Below are 20753 nucleotides of genomic sequence, written 5' to 3'. Positions count from 1 at the left end.
CTCCAGTTAGCTCTGGGAGAAGTCAATAAGCTAGGGCCTCACATACTTTTTCCTCCCTGCACTGTGAATGTTTACATGTTATGTGCAATTAAACCATGGCAACATCTAATGTTTGTGTAGTATTATGTTCAGCAGACTGTGTTCTTCTATTGTTGTGACTTAGATGACGTTCAGAGCACATTTTATGTCCAATTCATGCAAAACTCCACGTAATCCCAAGGGGTTCACATACTTTTTCTTGCAACTGTACAGTGAGTATAACAAGCATGATTTACTGCATATACAGACTGATTTTACTGTTGTGGGATTAGTAACACTTTAAGTGTACGGACTGCTACACTTGCAGCACGGGGCACCATGATCTGTATGTGCAATGGGATCTGCAGGGGTAACCAGGATAATTGGTGTTAGCTCATCTTTCTCATTTTGTTTTTTACCCGTAAAGAAATTTAGTCCAAATAAAGACTTTTACCGATTTGAAAAAAAAAAAAAAAAGAATAGTGAAATATATAAACAATTGTTAAAATGTGGCAACTTGAAAAAACAGAAAAAGGGAATGATTTGCTACTCTGCAAATGGAAAGTAATATGTAACTATGGTACAGAAAAATGGAGGGATTTGCTGTTGAAAAGCAAAATGTAAGGCAGAGCCAGTGAGAAAGCAGTTTGTGTGGGTGTGCGCAGCATAGCAGGGAGGATATAGTGTATGCAGTGGAGGAGGGATTCAGCTGCGTGACCCTGAACTAGGAAACACTATCTGAGCAGACAGGCTGGGAGAGAGGACTGGATCATATCACCATGAGAGTAATCAGCAGTCTAATGAAGCTTGGCAGGTTCAGCCTCTCTGCTGTGAGTACACAGGGCACCTGACACTACTGCCTACAATCAGCTTTTGCTGCAGGACACTATTTTAGGATGATAGTTATGTAAGATTTGTAGCACCTAGAAAACCTACAACACAACACATGTCTTCAACAGCTACACTTCTCAGAAACGTGTATGTACAAAATTGACAGTATTTTTCCACTGTGAATGTAAAGATACACCTATAACCTGCTGAAGTATCTCATATTTTGAAATATGCATCTGTATATAAGACACTGACCCTGGCGAGAAACTTTCTTTAGGGCTAGGTTATACCGGCTCTTGTGCTGTACTGATTTGCACAGATCATTGCAAAGGCACAAAGCAAACAATTGCCTTCTATATATCCTGTTCACACCAAAATGCTGCATTATAGTTTGCCACATAAAAATGCAATAGGTCTGCACTTTAGGACAGCGCAACACACCTCACCTCGTGTCCCTGCAGCACATCACATTACCCTACGGTACAGAGATTTGATGGAAGTGTCTCTTTGTGGCCTTTCAATAAAGATAAATAAAAAGAATAAATATTGCATTGCAGCCCCTCTACAAATCACACAGCAGCACGCACAGAATAACAAAAAAAAGACCTTTGCACTGCTATGCCATGATCAAAAGCTATCTAAAAAACAATAGTAGCTTCCCACACTTTATGCCACTCTTATGTGAACACAAAACAACTTGAAAAAACAAAAATAGTGCAGTGCTATTTCATATACCTTTAAAATCCACTTACTGACTCATTACTTATATACAGACCAAAACCATTTATCACAATTAAATATATATTTTGAAATGTGCATTAATAAAACCAACCTACATCCAAGAAAAGTGAGTCATAAATTCAAGGTGAGTGCACAAACGTGGAGGAAAACTTTATTGTACACCGTTTAAGTTTGTGGATGCACAATTTGGGGAGGAGTTAATTAGGTTGTCAAAGAGACTTTTTCTTGCATGTAAGGGAAAATGTCACCAGCACACCGAGGATCACCAATATGGATCTAAAAGTTTTAATGAACGATCACATAGTTACATCAAGGCAACGTTTTGGAGTCTCGCAGGACCCCTTCATCAGGCTTGGTCATATGCCTGATGAAGGGGTCCTGCGAGATTCTGAAACGTTGCCTTGCTGTAACTATGTGATCGTTCATTAAAACTTTTGGACCCATATTGGTGATCCTCGGTGTGCTGGTGACATTCTCCCTTGCTGATTCTGTTCAGTTCCAGCCGACGGTCGCTGCAGCACCCACTTATACACACAGCCATTTTTAACGCAGGAACATGTGCGTTTGGATTGTACACTTTTTTTTTCTTGCATGTGGGATGGTTTTATTGATGCACATTTCACATAATATTTTTAATTGTGATATATTGTTTTACCAAAAATATTTTAATAGTTTTAGATGGGGAAAATGGGGAAAGAAACTCTTGTTGGGTTTTGCTGCTCTTCAGGGCTCCGTTAGGGAGATTTGCCCTTACTTTCTGTTCCGGCTTCACCAGACAGGGGAGAGAACTTGTAATAGAAACTGCCAGGGGTTCTAGTCCTCCACTATTCGACAAAAAGAAACCTTTTATTTGAGTATTCTTCTGGATGTTATGTCTGGTTCCCTGCTGTCCTCTATAGTTCCATCTTCACTGCAGGACAGAATAGTAACCTAGGGACCAACAGAAGGAACCGCAAAGCACGGCATTAAGCCAGGCATTCGACACTGTTGAATGCCAAAGAAAACTCAGCATGGTTAGATCTTCAAGAGAGTGAAGATCAGTGGCAGGACAGGTAAGTACCATTTTTTATTTCTTTCAAGTTTTGTACAATAGCAGCAGGGTCCCTGCAGGGTCCCTTTCACATGGGCTTTCTGAATAGGTCCGCTTGTCTGTTTTTCAGGCAGACCTCATCGGAAGCTCCATGTGGGTCAAGTGGTGGCTGATGTAAAAATGGACTTTTCATGTCTGTTTTAGGGCGAATTCACAATAGAATGGACAGCTGCTGGGGGGGGGGGCGTACAAACTTTAACAAAAGTACACTTCACTCATGGCGTTGCAAAGTGCCGTACAGTTCTGTACAGTGTGCTGTCAGCACATATATATCTTCAAGTGGTACGCAAATATGCGGCCACTCGGCATCCAGGCCCAGACGCCGAGAGGCCGCATATTTATGTGCGCTCGGCGTCTAGAGGTTAAGATCTTCAACCAGCTGAGCTCATCAAGAGTGCAAAGATCTGAGGTAAAGATGGAAGAATGGGTAATTATTATTAATCTTTCTTTGGAAGAATGTCTGTCTCTCTCACACCCCCCCCCCCAAAATGAAGAGGTTACTCAAGTTCTGAAAATTCTTGTATGACCGAGTAAAAATTTGGTAGTAATGTATTGTATTTTCAGACGAAATCTATACTGATTAAATTAAAATTGCGCGGTCTGGTATCATGCAAGAAATATTTTTTGTGCTTGTTCCTTCTATTGATTTTGGACGAAAGCGGTGTACTATTGATCAGATTAGCGTACGATCACATCGAAAGCTGTATTTTTTTTGTATGATTTTCTGATTGTGTACTGGGCTTTACAAAGAGGTCCTGTGTGCATGAGAGCTTATTGTAGCACTGACCACTCATTCCAATTTAAAACAATAACCAGTCTTCAAGGAGCCCTTTACTTTAAAGTTCTTGGCATATATATATATATATATATATATATATATATATATATTTACACTCACTATCTCACAGAAGTGAGTACACCCCTCAGGCAAGTGGATACCTTTAATTGCACAAACAAGTTCTTATCTAATTTAAACAGTCTGATATCTTGTTCCTTGGGCCTAGAGAAATGACATCAGTCACTTCTCATGCTCCTGGGCAATGATGCTTTTATTGTAAAAATTACTCAAGAAACAAAGGGTCCAAGGCCAACACATTTCATAGGCATTACAGCCATGGATTATTGGAACCATGTCTTGTGGTCTGATGAGACCAAGATAAACGTATTTGGTTAAGATGTTGTCAATTGTGTATGGTGCAACCAGGTGAGGAGTACAAAGACAAGTGTGTCTTGCCTACAGTCAAGCATGGTGGTGGGAGTGTCATGGTCTGGGGCTGCATGAGTGCTGCCGGCACTGGGGAGCTACAGTTCATTGAGGGAACCATGAATGCCAACAGGTACTGTGACATACTGAAGCAGAGCATGATCCCCTCCCTTTGGAGACTGGGCCACAGGACAGTATTCCATCATGATAATGACCCCAAACACACCTTAGACATTAATGGCTGTGTGTTGAGTTATTTTGAAGGGACAGAAAATTTACCCTTATACAAGCTGTCCACTCACTACTTTACATTGTAGCAAAGTGTTGTCACCTGAAAAAATATAATAAAATATTTACAAAAATGTGAGGGGTGTACTCACTTCTGTGAGATAGTGTATGTGCATATACAGTTGTGTTCAAAATAATAGCAGTGTGTTGAAAAAAGTGAATAAAGCTCAAAATCCTTCTAATAGCTTTTATTTCCATACACACAAATGCATTGGGAACGTTACACATTCTATTCCAAATCAAAATATGAAGAAAAATATATCAAATTTGTGTTGTTCCTCTAAACAAAAATTGAAGAAAAGTGAATATTAGACTGTTCAAAAAAATAGCAGTGTTTGTATTCTTCTTTACAAACTCAAACATTCACTATATAAACTGAAAAATGTTTGAAGATTTTGCTTTCCTTTGAATCACTTAATTAATATTTAGTTGTATAAGCACTGTTTCTGAGAACTGCTGTACATCTGTGTTGCATGGAGTCAACCAACTTCTGGCACCTGTGAACAGGTATTCCAGCCCAGGATGATTGGACTACATTCCACAGTTCTTCTCTATTTCTTGGTTTTGCCACAGAAACTGCATTTTTTTCTGTCACCCCACAAGTTTTCTATTGGATTAAGATCCGGGGATTGGGTTGGCCACTCCATAACGTCAATCTTGTTGGTCTGGAACCAAGATGTTGCACGTTTACTGGTGTGTTTGGGGTTGTTTTCTTGTTGGAACACCCATTACAAGGGCATTTCCTCTTCAGCATACGGCAGCATGACCTCTTCAAGTATTCTGATGTATTCAAACTGATCCATGATCCCTGGTATGCGATAAATAGGCCCAACACCGTAGTATGAGAAACATCCCCATATCATGATGCTTGCACAACCATGCTTCACTGTCTTCACAGTGTACTGTGGCTTGAATTCAGTGTTTGGGGGTCGTCTGACAAACTGTCTCCGGCCACTAGACCCAAAAAGAACAATCTTACTTTCATCAGTCCACAAAATGTTGCGCCATTTCTCTTTAGGCCAGTCAATGTGCTCTTTGGCAAATTGTAACCTCTTCAGCATGTCTTTTTTTTCAACAGTGGGACTTTGCGGGGGCTTCTTGCAGATAGCTTGGCTTCACATAGGCGTCTTCTAATTGTAACAGTACTCACAGGTAACTTTACACCTTCTTTGATCTTCCTGGAGCTGATTGTTGGCTGAGTCCTTGCCATTTTGGCTATTCTTCTATCCATTCGAATGGTAGTTTTTCACTTTCTTCCACGTCTTTCAGGTTTTGGTTGCCATTTTAAAGCATTTGCAATCATTTTAGCTGAACAGCCTATCATTTTCTGCACTTCTTTATATGTTTTCCCCTCTCCAATCAACTTTTTAATCAAGGTACGCTGTTCTTCTGAACAATGTCTGGAACAACCTATTTTCCTCAGAATTTCAGAGAGAAATGCACTGTAACCAGCATGTACAACATTTGATGCCTTCCTTCCTTATATAAGGGCAATAATTGCCACCTGTTTTTCAAAGAATGAATGACTTCACTAATATAACTCCACACTGCTATTATTTTGAACATGCCCCTTTCAATTAGTGATTCAATTACACAGAATCAGCAGCATGCATGTCATGACTGTTGGGTCTGTTGGATTTCTATTACTCTACTACACCTGCTAGTAAATTATTTGCCATGTAGAAATATCATTTCTACCAAAAACAGTGATTGATCAGGTTAGTGATGTCTGACTGCTATTATTTTGAACACAACTGTATGTATGTGTATATATAAAGCCCAGAACTTTAAAGTAAAAGGCTTCTTGAAGACTGGTTATTGTTTTGAATTGGAATGAGTAGTCAGTGCTACAATAAGCTCTCATGCACACAGGACCTCTTTGTAAAGCCCAGTACACAATCAGAAAATCATAAGAAAAATACCGATTTCAATGTGATTGTACGCTAATCTGATCAATAGTACACCGCTTTCGTCCAAAATTAATAGAAGGAACAAGCACAAAAAATATTTCTTGCATGATACCAGATCGCGCAATTTTAATTTAATCAGTACAGTTTATCTGACAATACAATACAGATACAATACATTAGATGACTACCAAATTTTTATTCTGTCATACAAGAATTTTCAGAACTTTGAGTAACCTCTTCATTTTTGGTATGAGACTAGCATGCAAAAAAAAACAGACAATTGTCCAATACTCTCATTGTATATACAGAGCTTGGCTCTCACAGGAGAAGATGTAAAGGCACAGAAGTGCTGTTTATATAGCAGTGCTGTTATCCATCCAATTATAAGGCCTCATGCATACTAGGTGATAGACACCGCTTTTTGTAGCTTTTGGGGATTTTTTTGTTTTCTTTTTTTCTGCCTCTAAACACCCCTTTATGTTAGACTGTGTCCATGTACACATAGGTGTTTACAGGCATTTAGAGGCAGAAAAAAACTACTGCCAGCTCATTCAGGAGCAGCTGCGTTTTTGCCATCTGTGTCCCATTGGGGAGATCCCTGCAAATAAGGGAATCCCTTGGTGGTTCCCCTGGTCACTAGTGTTCTGGGGACAACCCAAAATTTTGGATTTTCCTTTACTTTTAATGATAGCAGTACATAGGATGAATAGAGAGGGTGAAACTCCCTATAGGGGGCGCAGACAGCAATAAAAACCTAATAGGTGTACTATTCCTTGTCCACTCCATCCAAAACTAAAAAAAAAAAAAAAAAAGTTTTGCTTTTAGTTATACTTAAATTTAAGCTTTAGCTGTTGAGCAGGCTTTTTACAAGATGGCAGAAACAGGAAAGCATGTAAAAGAGCCTAAAGAACTATGATTTATTGATATTAGGAGTATATAATATTTTTCGTGCAATTTTTAATATTAACCCAACTAAAAAAACACTTTAAATCAACCATGATTAGGAAAGGAGAATACATTTGCATGCTGTCTCCGTATCTTTAATTATACTCAAGGATTATGTTTGTAGTATAGCATGTTATATTGAGATTGTAGGTCTTTTTTTTTTAAAAACCCACATATTTTAGTCTGATTACACTAAATAAAATAAAAATGTATATGTTCTCTAAATGTTTTTCAGAACTTTCGAGTAAAGATTTCTCATGGGAATTTGGGATTACCTAGAGCAGTCTTGGGAAGAAAAGGATATGGAACTGACTCAGACTCACCCAGACCAATCAGCCGCTACCCTGTGCCTTACAAAAAAGACTTGCCATATGATATAGTAGAACTAATGGAAGAAGTTGAGAAAAAGGTTTGTGAATGTGTCTACTAGAGTTGGAGTATCAGCAGATCAAATTATAAGAACATTTTTAAAAGCAATTTCAGAAAATTCTTAAGTGTTTGAACCTTAAACAATGTCCATGTATTTTCCATGATTGGTTTGTAGCCATGTCCCCTCTCTTAATTGACAGTGGTTTCCTCAGCTGGCTGATCCCCAGATTACCTGCATTAAGGGAAAAACATTTTACAGCTTGCTTTGCATCCTCACCTTCCTAAATACTTCCTCCTGGATCCTCAGTCAATCCACCTCTGTGACCATCTGCATCTCTTCTCTCTCTCTACTCACAGGAACTGAGGCAGCTGTGGGAGCCATTTACTCCCGCTGCTGTCAATCATATGCTATGAGGAGAAAATGGGGGGCGGGACTAAGCCATGCTGTGTGTCAAAAGATGCACACAGCCCGGCTCAGGGTCACGCTGGCATGTCTGCCTCCAGAGCAATGGGGACAGATGGAGAAAGGGAGCTAAGGGTGCTGACACGGGACCACAGGAGGATGAGGGCCGCTCTGTGCAATACCATTGCATACAGCAGATAAGTATAACATGTTTATTATTTTATTTAAAAAAAATAAATAGGACTACTTAAAGATTTAAAATATATTATAACTTTGGAGGATTTAATATTACCTGTTCCACTATTATAAAGCAGTACATCTATCATAAAGCATATAGATAAATTCAGTTATCTTTTTATGACTAATCTTTAAAGCAGAACTACTGCCAAAAATAAAAAAGAATAGCTGATTATGCTATAAAAAAGCATATTTTGCTGTAATACTCACCCACCCAATGCTTCGTTTGTTTTTAGTGCCCTAGATGGATGGTCAATTTTTCCCTCAGGTCTGCTGGAAGGGTCTTAAAAACTATTTTTGGCTAGCTTTTATTTATTTATTTTTTCCTTCAATCAACACTATTTTCGACATTGCTGCTAGAGGTGATTTCTACGATTGCATCTATCCAAAGTGGCCTTTCCTCAGCCTGGCTTTTGGATTGCAACGACCAGACCCTTCTGGATTAGTAGCCTGAAAGTGACCTTCAAGCACTGGGTTCCGCATAAGGTGCTTTCCTGACCCTGTTCTGGTAACAAGTTAGCCACAGAGTGCTTTCCAGGAAAAGAACTATTGGCATTGCCTCAGCACTTGCCCTATCTCTACTCACTCACTCTGTTCATTCAGGCACAGCACTGAAAGCTACCTTATTCGTTTGGATTGCTGGACACATTTGTCTAATTACTGCCAGTTCTTACCATGGAAAGGGTTAGTGCTGAGAGATGAAGTCACCCATTGGAGTGTTGCATCCCCTCTATTCTCCTTTTGATCTCCTTTCAGCATTAGGCAAGCATCTGTCTACTGCTGCTCCTGCTTTTCAAAGAGCCATATTGAACTTAGATCCTTGGTTCATTCCTGCTGCCCAGCTACAGTGACCATGGTCACTTCTGGCGATCTGACACTCCCCTGCTACCATGCCTCATACCTGAGCTTGACTTGTCCTAACACTGTGTGGTAACATGTCTCTGTCTAGACATAGAAGTGACAGCCCTGCAGTATTTGGTGACTCCAGCTCACACACTCTCGGTTTCTTCCATACCCTCTGAAGGAACAACATGTTGAACCTGGTTCCCTGCTGGTTAGAGTCCTCCCTAGCTCTTCCAGGTGGAGCCAGGGTTTCTACTAGTTATTCAAGACCAGTTCACTCAGTCCCTGGGTTCTGACTGCATATGCTTTAAGCACATCCTTGTGCAGTTTCTAAAGCTGATCTGTCCATGGTCCTAGAGGCTTCTGAACTATCAGTTGCAGCTATTTCTTTCTATGATTCTGAATTACCCCTATCTCTACCTGATATATATTTCCACGACGAGTTGCAGTCTTCTGATATTTCTCCTGAATTTAGTGGTTGTTTGCAGCGTGCACCAGTCTTGCTGTTTCCAGTCCTGGGTCATTCAGAGTTCCTACAGCTTTGAAGGTCTGTCCATTGCATCCACTCTTTAAAGTCTTCTTCTATGGGGATTGGATACCTTGATGTTCCCTTGACACTTCCCAGACACTTACTAGACTTGTTTTCATTTAGGGAGGATGAAGTTTATACCTATTGTGGCTCTGCTTGTGGCCCTCAAAGATACTACTAGGACAGTGGGCCGGAGCCCTGCATTCAAGGATCCACTTGATCTCTCCACAGTGGCAGTGGAGTTTTCCCTTCTAGAATTCGTGGTGCATATGACTGGTTCCTTCTCTGATGGCAGACCATCCCCTTAACAGGTCAATGATATGGATGCAGGTGGGTGCAGCCTAGGTGCTGGTGTGATTCTACTACCAAGGAGAAATAGGGGATCTTCCTGTAACAAGATAGTTCCAGTCCCGTTCCCTGTACTTCTCTCAAATGCTGTTTATTAGGCTAATTTCACACTGATCTGCCACAAAAAACCAAGAAAAAATACGTAGGCATTTTTACTGTGTTTTTACCATGCTTTCTGAGCATTTTTTAAAGGACACGTAATTTAAAAACTGCACCAAAAACGCTTTTTAGAGGCATTTTTGAGGCACTTTTCAGGCAATTTTTTTTCAGACATTTTTCCATTGATTTCAATGAGAAGAGGCATTTTTGGGGCTTTTTTTTTTTTTTTAACTCGCCAAACATGCCCCAAAGATGCTGTAAGCAGTAGTTTTTACACCGCACCGCAAGTGCAACGACTCAGTGTGAAAACATACATTGATATACATAGGGAAGCATTTTTCTTGAGCTTTTCAGGCACTTTTTTTTAACACAAAAACACTTCAAAAACTCCTCATTGTGAAAGTAGCCTAAGTCTGTTGGGAGTTTCTATTGTAGTACTGAGAATGCATCCCTTCTACAGTCCTATTACTTGTCCTGGAGCAAGAGCTGAAGTCACAAATGAAAACAAGCGTTGTTTGTACATTCCAAAATATGGGATTTCTTATATTTGATGAGATACAGTAAATGTGCCCATACATTGGCAGATATCTGTAAGCCATACAACTCTTGAGTATTGCATTGATTTGGGAAGTGTATAGTTTAACACTTGTATTATTAAGTAGGCTACAATTAGGATACATGAGTCCATTAGAATGGTAAACAATAATATGTGCATGGAGGACCTCACCTCCTCCATGAGAAAACAGGAAGTCTGCTTCAGCAAGACGTGGTTCTACTGGACCCAGTTCACTTTCTCTTAGAAGTATAAAGAATTTCTTGAATCTAGTCTTTATTAGCCAGAGGAATTGTTGGCTTGTTAGGACATGTACCCCCCCCCCCCCCCCCCCCCTTTTCATTTTTTTTTTTCACTCCCTCTTTTCTCCCCATTTTCATTTCTATCCTACCTTTCTGCCTACCTCATTATAAATATAATACTTTTCGGGGAGCCGTAAGGTGATACCCCCTGCCAGCGACTTATGTCCCTGTTGACCCTCATGTCTTCCACAATTTGATGGCAGCCTCTGCCTGTGGTATCATTTGGAGCAAATTCTTCAGATTTCTTGTTGCAATTTTATGGCCTTTTGAGTGTTGCTTTCTTCACTCATATTACCTTTTGCAGGACATTGCATGCTGAGTTTGGACTAAAGTCGCACCATACATTCATCTGGTTTAGCATCGACCAGCCGAATCAGCCGATCAGCTTCTGCACAACCGAATGGTCAATGCCACAGCTATAGCTGGCAATGCTGATCATTATATTCTGACAGCAGGGAAGTGTTCCCTCTGTCAGAATACAATACCACAGCAGGAAAGAATACCCCATCCGCCTCAGATGTGTGGATGGGAAATCGACTGATTTTTTTTTTTTTTTTTTTTTTTTTTTTTTTTCGTTCAACCCGCTGGTTGAATGAAGGAAAAAAAAAAGGAATCTTGTATGACCAGCCTTACTGTGGTGCTTCTGTTGGGCTGACTTATTTATTTGATGTATTTTATGTCACTATAAATAATAAAAAAAAAAATTAAGATACAAATTAGAAGTGGCTTGTGTTGTTCCCAGAGATATTCCCAAAATGTCAGATGCACATCTAGACCTTGACCGCTAAATTAGGAATAAAAACTCAGGGACTATCAATCTATTACCACCTGTTCTTTTACCATCTATCATCATCTTAAGGGATTTTCTATTCTCTAGGCAGCCATTGTCGTAGACATAATGGATATAAAAAGTCTACACACCCCTGTTAAAATGTCAGGTTCCTGTGATGTAAAAAAATTAGACAAAGATAATAATGTCAGAATTTTTTCCACCATTAATGTAACCTATAAACTGTAAAGCTCAGTTGAACAACAAAATGAAATCTTTTAGGTGATGGGAAGTAAAAATAAAAAACTAAAATAATATGGTTGCATAAGTGTGCACACCCTTAAATTAATACTTTGTTAAAGCACCTTTTAATTTTGCTACAGCATTCAGTCTTTTTGGGTATGAGTCTATCAGCATGGTATATCTTGTGCATCTCCTGTGCACAGCCCTCATCAGATCAACCCATAGATTTTCGATTGGATTCAGGTCTGGGCTTTGACTGGGCCATTCCAAAACTTTAATCTTCTTCTGGTGAAGTCATTCCTGTTGATTTGGATTTATGCTTTGGGTCATTGTCATGCTGAAAGATGAAGCTCCTCTTCATGTTCATCTTTCTAGCAGAAGCCTGAAGGTTTTGTGCCAATATTGACTGGTATTTGGAACTGTTCATAATTCCCTCTACCTTGACTAAGGCCCCAGTTCTAGTTGAAGAAAAACGGCCCAAAAGCATGATACTGCCACCACCATGCTTCACTGTGGGTATGGTGTTCTTTTGGTGATGTGCAGTGTTGTTTTTGCGCCAAACATATCTTTTGGAATTATGGCCAAAACGTTTAACCTTGATTTCATCAGACCATAAAAAACTTTTTTCACATGCTGTTGGGAGACTTCAGATGTGTTTTTGCAGAATTTAGCCGGGCTTGGATGGTTTTCTTAAGAAAAAAAAGTTTCTGTCTTGCCACTCTACCCCATAGCCCAGAAATATGAAGTATACGGGAGATTGTTGTCACATGTACCACACAGCCAGTACTTGCCAGATATTCCTGCAGCTCTTTTAATGTTGCTGTAGGCCTCTTGACAGCCTCCCAGACCAGTTTTCTTCTTGTCTTTTCATCAATTTTGGAGGGACATCCATTGAACACAGCTACATCCCCAGTTATAAGAGGGTGTGCACACTTATGCAACCACATTATTTTAGTTTGTTTACTCCCCCCCAAAAAAGATTGGTTTGTTTTGCAATTGAGTTGTATAGTTTATAGAGCACATTTCAGAACTTTTTCCACCTTTTTAAATGATTTTATCTTTTGTCTCATTTATTTACTTCACAGAAACCTGACATTTTAACAGGGGTGTGTAGACTTTTTATATCCACTGTAAACAAGAGGTAAGTGTGTCCTATTGTGGCCTACAAGGCGACAATATGTGCAAAACACATACACAAATAAGTTCACTTTTGATTAAAAGTTGAAATCGTGTTCTAAATGCTGGAGACAATGTTGTAGTTCATAACTTGTTCAAAAGAAAAACCATGGAGAGTTGAATACCTTTTTATTGGCAGAGTAAATGACAGTTTCATGCTCAGAGAAGGTGTTTTTGTCAGGGATAGTTTCATGACAAAATCCAATTGAGTACTGTCCGTGATACGTTTTTTTATTTGCACTAACATACAATTTTGAGGACAAGCTTTCGGGGTATGTCCCCTTCTTCAAAGTCCAAGCAGTACTTTGAAGAAGGGGACACACCCCGAAAGCTTGTCCTCAAAATTGTATGTTAGTGCAAATAAAAAAAGTATCACGGACAGTACTCAATTGTTTCTGTAGCAAATGCACTAATACGGCTACAATCACCTCAAGCATGACAAAATCCGAAATCCTAGAGATCACAGAGGAATCACATGGTCAACCCAACGATTGTAAAGGGCATGAGCATGGTACATGGCTGAAGAAAGTAAAAAACTGTAGGAAAGGAATGCATAAGTGTTGCCCATAGAATACAATCAGAGCAAAGCAGAGCATTTAGTAGAATTAGACAACAGGTGGGCGCCAGCACAGGAGGCGATTGTTTAATTTGTTTTGTGGTTGCAAAATGCTGAAAAACCCCTGCAAGGGAAAACCATTTGATTTTTTGAACTTTTTTTTTTTTATAAAAGTGGGCAAGAAAAGCCCTTAAAAAAATTTGAGTGACTGTGACCTAAATGCTCTCCCATTTGAAGCTGGTTCTGACACAAGTTACTAGCCTTCAGAATGGCAGCATCCTTGTTTTATATGACTGCTCATAAACAAGTTTCTCGTTTTTCTTAACCTCTGCATATGCAAAAAAAAAATCACACTATGCTTTGGTACTTTTGATACCAACCATTTCCAATATTTTTTTTATTGCAGGGTGGATTTCTACCAAATGTTTTCAAAGTACTGGCTCATCGACCAAGTGAATTCAGAGCATTTTTTGCCTATTATGATGTCATTATGAACAAGGAAACTGGTAAATACAAATGCACTGGTTAAATGTATGGGGTCTTAGAATGTCACAGTAACAATTGCTTGTATTGCCTCCACACAAGGATTCATATTTTATTCAACTGTTTTCCAGAGAATACTTGAATCTACTTACGTGTTAGACAGCACTCATATTTCAGAAAATTTTATAAATAAGGGTCTTTAAAGTTACTGATGCATGAAGCAGATGAGTGACTCAATTTTAATTTGAGAATGGCCATATAAGCATACTGCCAATTTCTTCATGATCTCCTTATGATCATTCAGTATCTATGCAATGAATGATCAATGTGAGGAGACCAAAGGAATATTGCATGAATAACCAAAAAGTTTTCATATATGGTCATTGTGTAACTTAATTTTCCAGCTCACTCAAAATTTTAAGCAGGAAACAATTTGGTTGAAGTCATATTTTCTCCCCATACACAACTGTTATCTACAAGTATTTAAATAATATGGTGGTGCCGTTTCAATACAGGGTCATAATTTAACACTAAAATGTATATATAAAAAAAAAACCTTCGACTTAATTGTGTATTTGTGAAAATTTAAAACCTAAACCCAAAATCTATATTTCTGTATGTTTTGGTATTTTGCCTCACTATATTCAATTTACTAAAAGGATATTTAAATTCAAGAAGAGCTTTATATACTGCCACTCATTAATACTTACAGTAGATGTGGTGGTTTCATATGCTTTAATTTTTCAGGCTAGGAGACATTTTTAGCAAATACAGGAAAAAAAAAATCTAACCAAAAAATGCAGTGTCTTTCCTGCAAATTGAACTGAAATCACAAACAACCTCTGAACTATCTTCTGTAAATTACAAATGCCCCACCCCCTTGTAAAAAAGATGAGAGGAAGATGTGTTTGTAGTCCAAATCAGGAGAGCAGCCTAGAGTGACATCTATGGCTCCTCCATAGATACAGAAGACAGAACGAGAAACACCATCCAAAGGCAAGAAGTGTGTTATTCTCAGGATTACTAGGTGAAAAAAAGTTGAAGAAAAAAAAAAAAAATCAGAGAAAAAGAAAAGCAATGCAATCACCACATCTATGGACAGGTAAGCTGCAATGTATTGCGTTTTTGTTTTGTTTTTTTGTTTAGATAAGCTTTAAACAAATCTTGTTGTGCTCTCATGGAACTTCACTGAAAAAGCACAAAAGTTACAATGTACAGCCACTTCACTTTGTGTTCCAAACAGACCAGAGGCATTGTCACCGCAATACCACTAATACAAAAATATAAAATGTAACCAAAGTTTATACAATATCACTTCAACTATAGCAATGGAGAGAGAATTTCCATAAGTGAGGGGAATCTCTGCTTAAACAGTTGTCACCAGAACTAGTGTGCCCATTGGAAGATTTTTTCCATCACCTCTTGTTATGGTGGCAAATCTAATTTTTGGATTTTCTCTCATTTTTTACTTCTATTGACAGTGGCCATCATCAGGATAAATAGAGTAAATCTTCCCAGAATGCCACAGAAAGCAATAAAAAACCTTCCAGGAATTCCAACCACCTATGCACTCTTTATTAATAAGTTTAAATATTTAACCATTTTTTTTACAGTCATTTTCCTTATATTCTACTTATAAAGCAAGGATATATAAATTACAGTAATTATTTCTGTTGCAGGAAACCTAACCAAAGCGGACAGAGAGCTCATAGTTGTGGCTACAAGTGCAAGTAATAAGTGTCCTTATTGTGTAACTGCTCACAGCGCATTGCACAGAATATACTCAAAGAATAGAACACTGGCTGACCAGGTAATGCTGAAAAAAATACTTGCAGAAATGCCCAAAATTAGATGAATCGCTAGCTTTAAGTGCCAAGATATCTACACAGGACTGTGCTTTCAGTACTGACAGCTTCATTGCTTAATATATTTGGGTTTCCAAAGGTCAGGTTAGAGATATTGTTGGGTGATTAATGTATAAAAAATTGCTGTGCTGTCTTAAAGTGGCTTTAAAGGAAGGATGTTTTTCATCTTAGTGCATTGTTTTAGCACTTAAGTAAAAAGTCTTATGCATGCAGCAATCCCACCCCAGCCAGGGCATTGAAAATGTCATGGATGGGTGTTCCAGCATGACAGTGACCCAAAACACACGGCCAAGGCAACAAAGGAGTGGCTCAAGAAGAAACACATTAAGGTCCTGGAGTGGCCTAGCCAGTCTTCAGACCTTAATCCGATTGAAAATCTGTGGAGGGAGCTGAAAGTTCGAGTTGCCGAATGTCAACCACCAAACCTTAATGACTTGGAGAGGATCTGCCAAGAGGAGTGGGCCAAAATCCCTCCTGAGATGTGTGCAAACCTGGTGGTCAACTACAAGAAACGTCTGACCTCTGTGTTTGCCAACAAGGAATTTGCCACCAAGTACTAAGTCATGTTTCGTGAAGGGGATCAAATACTTATTTCCCTCATGAACATGCAAATCGGTGCATAATTTGTTAGACATGCATTTCTTTTGCATTTTCTGTTGCTATTCTGTCTCTCATTGTTACAATACACCTACCATTTGATTTTTAGACTGATAGTTTCTTTGTGAGTGGGCATACATTCAAAATTAGCAGGGGATCAAATACTTATTTCCTTCACTGTAGCTTCTTGCAAACTGCAAACAAGACTTCTTATGGCTTTCTTTCAACAATGGCTTTCTTCTTGCCACTCTTCTGTAAAGGCCAGATTTGTGGAGTACACGACTAATAGTTGTCCTGTGGACAGATTCTCCCACCTGAGCTGTGGATCTCTGCAGCTTCTCTAGAGTTACTATTGGCCTCTTAGCTGCTTCTCTGATTAATGCTCTGCTTGCCCGGCCTGTCATTTTAGGTGGACGGCCATGTCTTTGTAGGTTTGCAGTTGTGCCATACTCTTACCATTTTCAGATGATGGATTGAACAGTGCTCTGTGAGATGTTCAAGGCTTGGGATATTTTTTTATAACCTAACTCTGCTTTAAACTTCTCCACAACCTTATCCTTGACCTGTCTGGTGTGTTCCTTGGCCTTCATGATGCGGTTTGTTCACTAATGTTTTCTAACAAACCTCTGAGGGCTTCACAGAACAGCTGTATATATACTGAGATTAAATTACACACAGGTGGACACTATTTACTAATTAGGTGACTTCTGAAGGCAATTGGCTCCACTAGATTTTAGTTAGGGGTATCAGAGTAAAGGGGGCTGAATACAAATGCATGCCATACTTTTCAGATATTTATTTGTACAAAATTTTGAAAACCATTTATCATTTTCCTTCCACTTTACAATTATGTGCCACTTTGTGTTGGTCTATCATGTAAAATCCCAATAAAATTGTTACGTTTTGGTTGTAACATAACAAAACGTAGACAATTTCAAAGGGTATGAATACTTTTTCAAGACATTGTATGCTCTGAAGGAACGGCAATCCTGTGTCGTTCCTTCAGAGCTCTGGGACGTGCCCAGGGCTCCTGTGTGCATGTGCGGGAGTAACATCATCATGACTCGGCCAATCAAGCGGCCAGAGCCTGTGCACATGAAGAAGACCAGGTGAATCCCTGTCAGCAGTGACGGGGGCAATGCTGGAGGGATCCATTCTCAATGTATGTCTGACACAATGTGCTAGTATGCAGTGCATAGTAGCACATTATGGCTTAAACCTATCCCCCCATTAATTTTACTACTGCTTTAGGTGTTAATTTTCAGAGTTAGGTAAGCAGTAGGGTTTGGCTGAGGGGAGGGTGAAGTGCTAGGTTCATCTTGAAGGTAAGGTTATGAATATGAAAAAGTACTGAATTCAGTGTATATATTATTTATACTATTCTCTCCCAAGCGATGCATTCCACAAATATAGCAGTCATTTTGTCCATTGCAGATTTGTGTCTGTTTTTCCTCCCAGAACAGGTACTTTTTCCCCATATACCAATTATTTTCTTTAGAATGTGTGTTTTTTTTCTTTTAGGTGGTTGTTAACCCTGAGCTAGCAGATCTAAGTAAGAGAGAGCATGCCATGATAGAGTTTGCCTTGGACATTGCAAACGCAAAAAGCATACCTGAAACGCATTTCCAGAAGCTAGAGGAACATGGATTTGACCGAGAAGACGCCTGGGATATTGCAATGGTTACAGCCTTTTTTGCTCTGGCGAATCGTATTGCTCACTTAACTGACTTACGACCCAATGAGGAGTTTTATGCCTTAGGCAGAGTTCCAAAAGTTGAGCCTGAAGAAAAATAGTTTGTTACAGATTTGTTTCAGATCACATACACAGATAACAATCTACTCTAAACTGTCAGAAAAATAAAATCACACATACACTTTTGTATTACAGCGCTATACACTATGTTTTATATTCATGATCTAATGTATGCAATTAGGATTTTTCTACCTTTCTCTTGTAAAGATTATTGGTATGGGATTATGTGCATAGTCAGATAATGTAGAATTGTTCTTTTCATATAATCCTGGATACAGTTTAACTTTTACAGAGCTGTGAATATATATCGAACTGTGGGAACGAGTGAGCTGATTGTCATTTATAATTCACAACATGTTATCAGCTGTGCAGTATATGAAATCTGTATTACGAAGTAAAAAAAAAAAAAAGAAAGCTGCTGTCACATTCTCCATGCTGGATGAGCAATATAGTTTGGCTGACAACCTTTACATACAGCCAGCAGCCCTTCATAATTTGACCATGTCTTTTGTTAAAGTAAGCTTGCCATTGCTAAACTTTCTGAAAATACTAGTTGCTTGGCTGTTATGCTCACTCACCGCCTTGTGTCACAGATCAGGAGAATATATGCAGATCAGAAAAGTGAGAAGTCCTTACCAGCATATTTGTTCAATCAAAAAGTGTTGATGTAAGAGGATCATCATGACAGCTGGGCAACTAGCATTTTAGGAGAGGCCAGCAATAGCACACCCTTCCCAAAACAGGTTTATTTTAAACTTCTCACTTTGATGATATTCACAAATACATACCCTTACCAGTATCAGTAGAGTAGTATTAAACACTTCAGAAGATTTGTTAGTAAACCAGAGTAAAGTGGGGTATATGTGTTGGTTTTTTTTTTTCCACCCAATGAGCAGGTTGAACAAAAAAAACCTGACAGACTCCTGCAACAACATAAGCGATGTGTTATTCAGGGATCTGTCCCCCAATTTGGGGGCTCCGCAAGCGCTGATGGAATGCTGGTTTTCTATTCGACAGCAACAGGTCGTTATACTGACTTGTGTTGAACAGAAAGCGGAACACATTTACCAAAAGTCAGCTGGGTCAGCCAGTTCCTGCTGAACCAACAAACTTTCGGTACATGTGCAGCAGATTCCTTACTCATGAAGATTGTTTTCACTGCCATGGCGTAACACAGGGGTGTCAAACTGGCACCCTTCCACCTGTTGTGAAACTACAAGTTCCCATCGTGCTTCTACCTTTGGGAGTCGTGCTTGTCACTGTCACTCTTGCAATTTCTCATGGGACTTGTAGTTTGACAACAGCTGGAGGACCGCCAGTTTGACACCCGTGGTTATCATGTCTAACCAGCCATCTCGAACTGAGAAATGTACTTCAGCACAGAGGTCCTCCTGTATCAAAACACTGGATGGTATACTCCAAACGTTCAAACTCAATTGCAGGTGAAAGCACAGAACAATCAAGCATTCGAAATTCTTATGTGCAGTGTTTTTGTTTTCATAAATGATTGTTTATTTGCAGTGTCTTTTGAAGTGTCACTTCCCTAGCACAACACCTCTCTTCCTTTTATCGCCCTCTCCTCTTCTGATAAAACATCTAATTATTCTCTGTGCTGGCCAAGCTCCTCTAACCCACCCTTCACCTCCCCTCATAACCTTTTCTATAACTGCATGGGAGCAACAAAGGCCACAGTGCCACTTGTTAAACTCTGAGTCTACTGGGGCTGCTGACAACACACCCAAGATGGTGGCACCCAGCAGAAGTCTCACGGCCTTTAGAGGTCTACACAAGGGAGGCATTTACAGATAAAATGACATAAAACACTTTAAAGAATTTTTAACCCAATATTTCCGATATGTGCTTGCTGTACCATGTACTTATATGAAAAAGTATCCTGTCCCCTTTGTATTGCTTCCTTTGTGTGATATTTCTGGTGTTCCATCCAGTCTCTCTGCTTTCCTTTTAAAAACTGATGACACTGGGCAGGACAGTACAGCACAGCATGGTCAGTTCTCTAGCTATGCTGGCAACTTAATCTGTGCTCCTCCAATGATCAGTCTTGTCACCCACCCGATGCACAGCCATTCACTGGGAAGATCAGTTTGCTGCTGTTTCTCCTCCCCCAGTTCTTATGTAGCTGAGAATAGAGGGAATGTGATCACTTTTTTTGAAAAAAAAAAAAAAGGGGGGGGGGGGGGGGGAGGTATTTGTTCTTTTTTTTAAATATCTGTACTCAAATGTTGTGCTTTTCATTTCCATTTTAAACTGGGTTGTTTTACAAGGTGATAGATTACAATCCCTTTAAATGCACATAAAATCTTATAGGAAATATTTGGTTGTAATTGTCTGGCAACAAGGTCATTTAGCTTTGGGCTGCCTTATTGGAGCTATACTATTCAGCAAATTAGAAATCGTTGCTGACAATTCATAATTGTGCCAAAGAGGCAATTCTATTAAGCCATACGCTTCTCATTCTTCTTTGGCTGTAGCTTAAGGAATCTTTTCTATCATTACAAATGGGTGTGGAAAATAAAGATTTGGATATTTCTACTGAATGAAGATAGGAATGCCTCCCATCTGTGTGCCACAGAATTTATAAAG

General features: G+C 39.2%; 1 protein-coding gene across 1 annotated transcript; it reads left to right on the top strand.

Moving 5' to 3' along the window:
• The first annotated feature begins 716 nt into the window (after window positions 1-716).
• On the top strand, window positions 717-18566 carry LOC149468008 (uncharacterized). The gene is made up of 5 exons (XM_089670917.1): window positions 717-848; window positions 7263-7436; window positions 13861-13960; window positions 15617-15747; window positions 17921-18566. The coding sequence occupies exons 1-5, from the start codon at window positions 798-800 to the stop codon at window positions 18191-18193; spliced, it is 729 nt and encodes a 242-aa protein (XP_089527043.1). The 5' UTR covers window positions 717-797; the 3' UTR covers window positions 18194-18566.
• The last annotated feature ends 2187 nt before the right edge of the window (window positions 18567-20753 follow it).

This window comes from Staurois parvus, unplaced genomic scaffold (genome assembly GCF_062004578.1).
Source record: "Staurois parvus isolate SC_StPar_1 unplaced genomic scaffold, SC_StPar_1.0 ptg000096l, whole genome shotgun sequence".
In the NCBI taxonomy this organism is placed as follows: domain Eukaryota; kingdom Metazoa; phylum Chordata; class Amphibia; order Anura; family Ranidae; genus Staurois; species Staurois parvus.
The sequence above is the reverse complement of the archived record's forward strand: the minus strand, read 5'-3'. Positions and strand labels throughout refer to the sequence as shown.

Excerpts from the sequence above, each read along its gene's own strand:
- LOC149468008 (XM_089670917.1), top strand. The coding sequence starts at position 798 with ATGAGAGTAATCAGCAGTCTAATGAAGCTTGGCAGGTTCAGCCTCTCT. Across the intron at positions 849-7,262 it reads GCAGGTTCAGCCTCTCTGCT|AACTTTCGAGTAAAGATTTC; the intron begins GTGAGTACACAG and ends AATGTTTTTCAG. Across the intron at positions 13,961-15,616 it reads CATTATGAACAAGGAAACTG|GAAACCTAACCAAAGCGGAC; the intron begins GTAAATACAAAT and ends TTTCTGTTGCAG.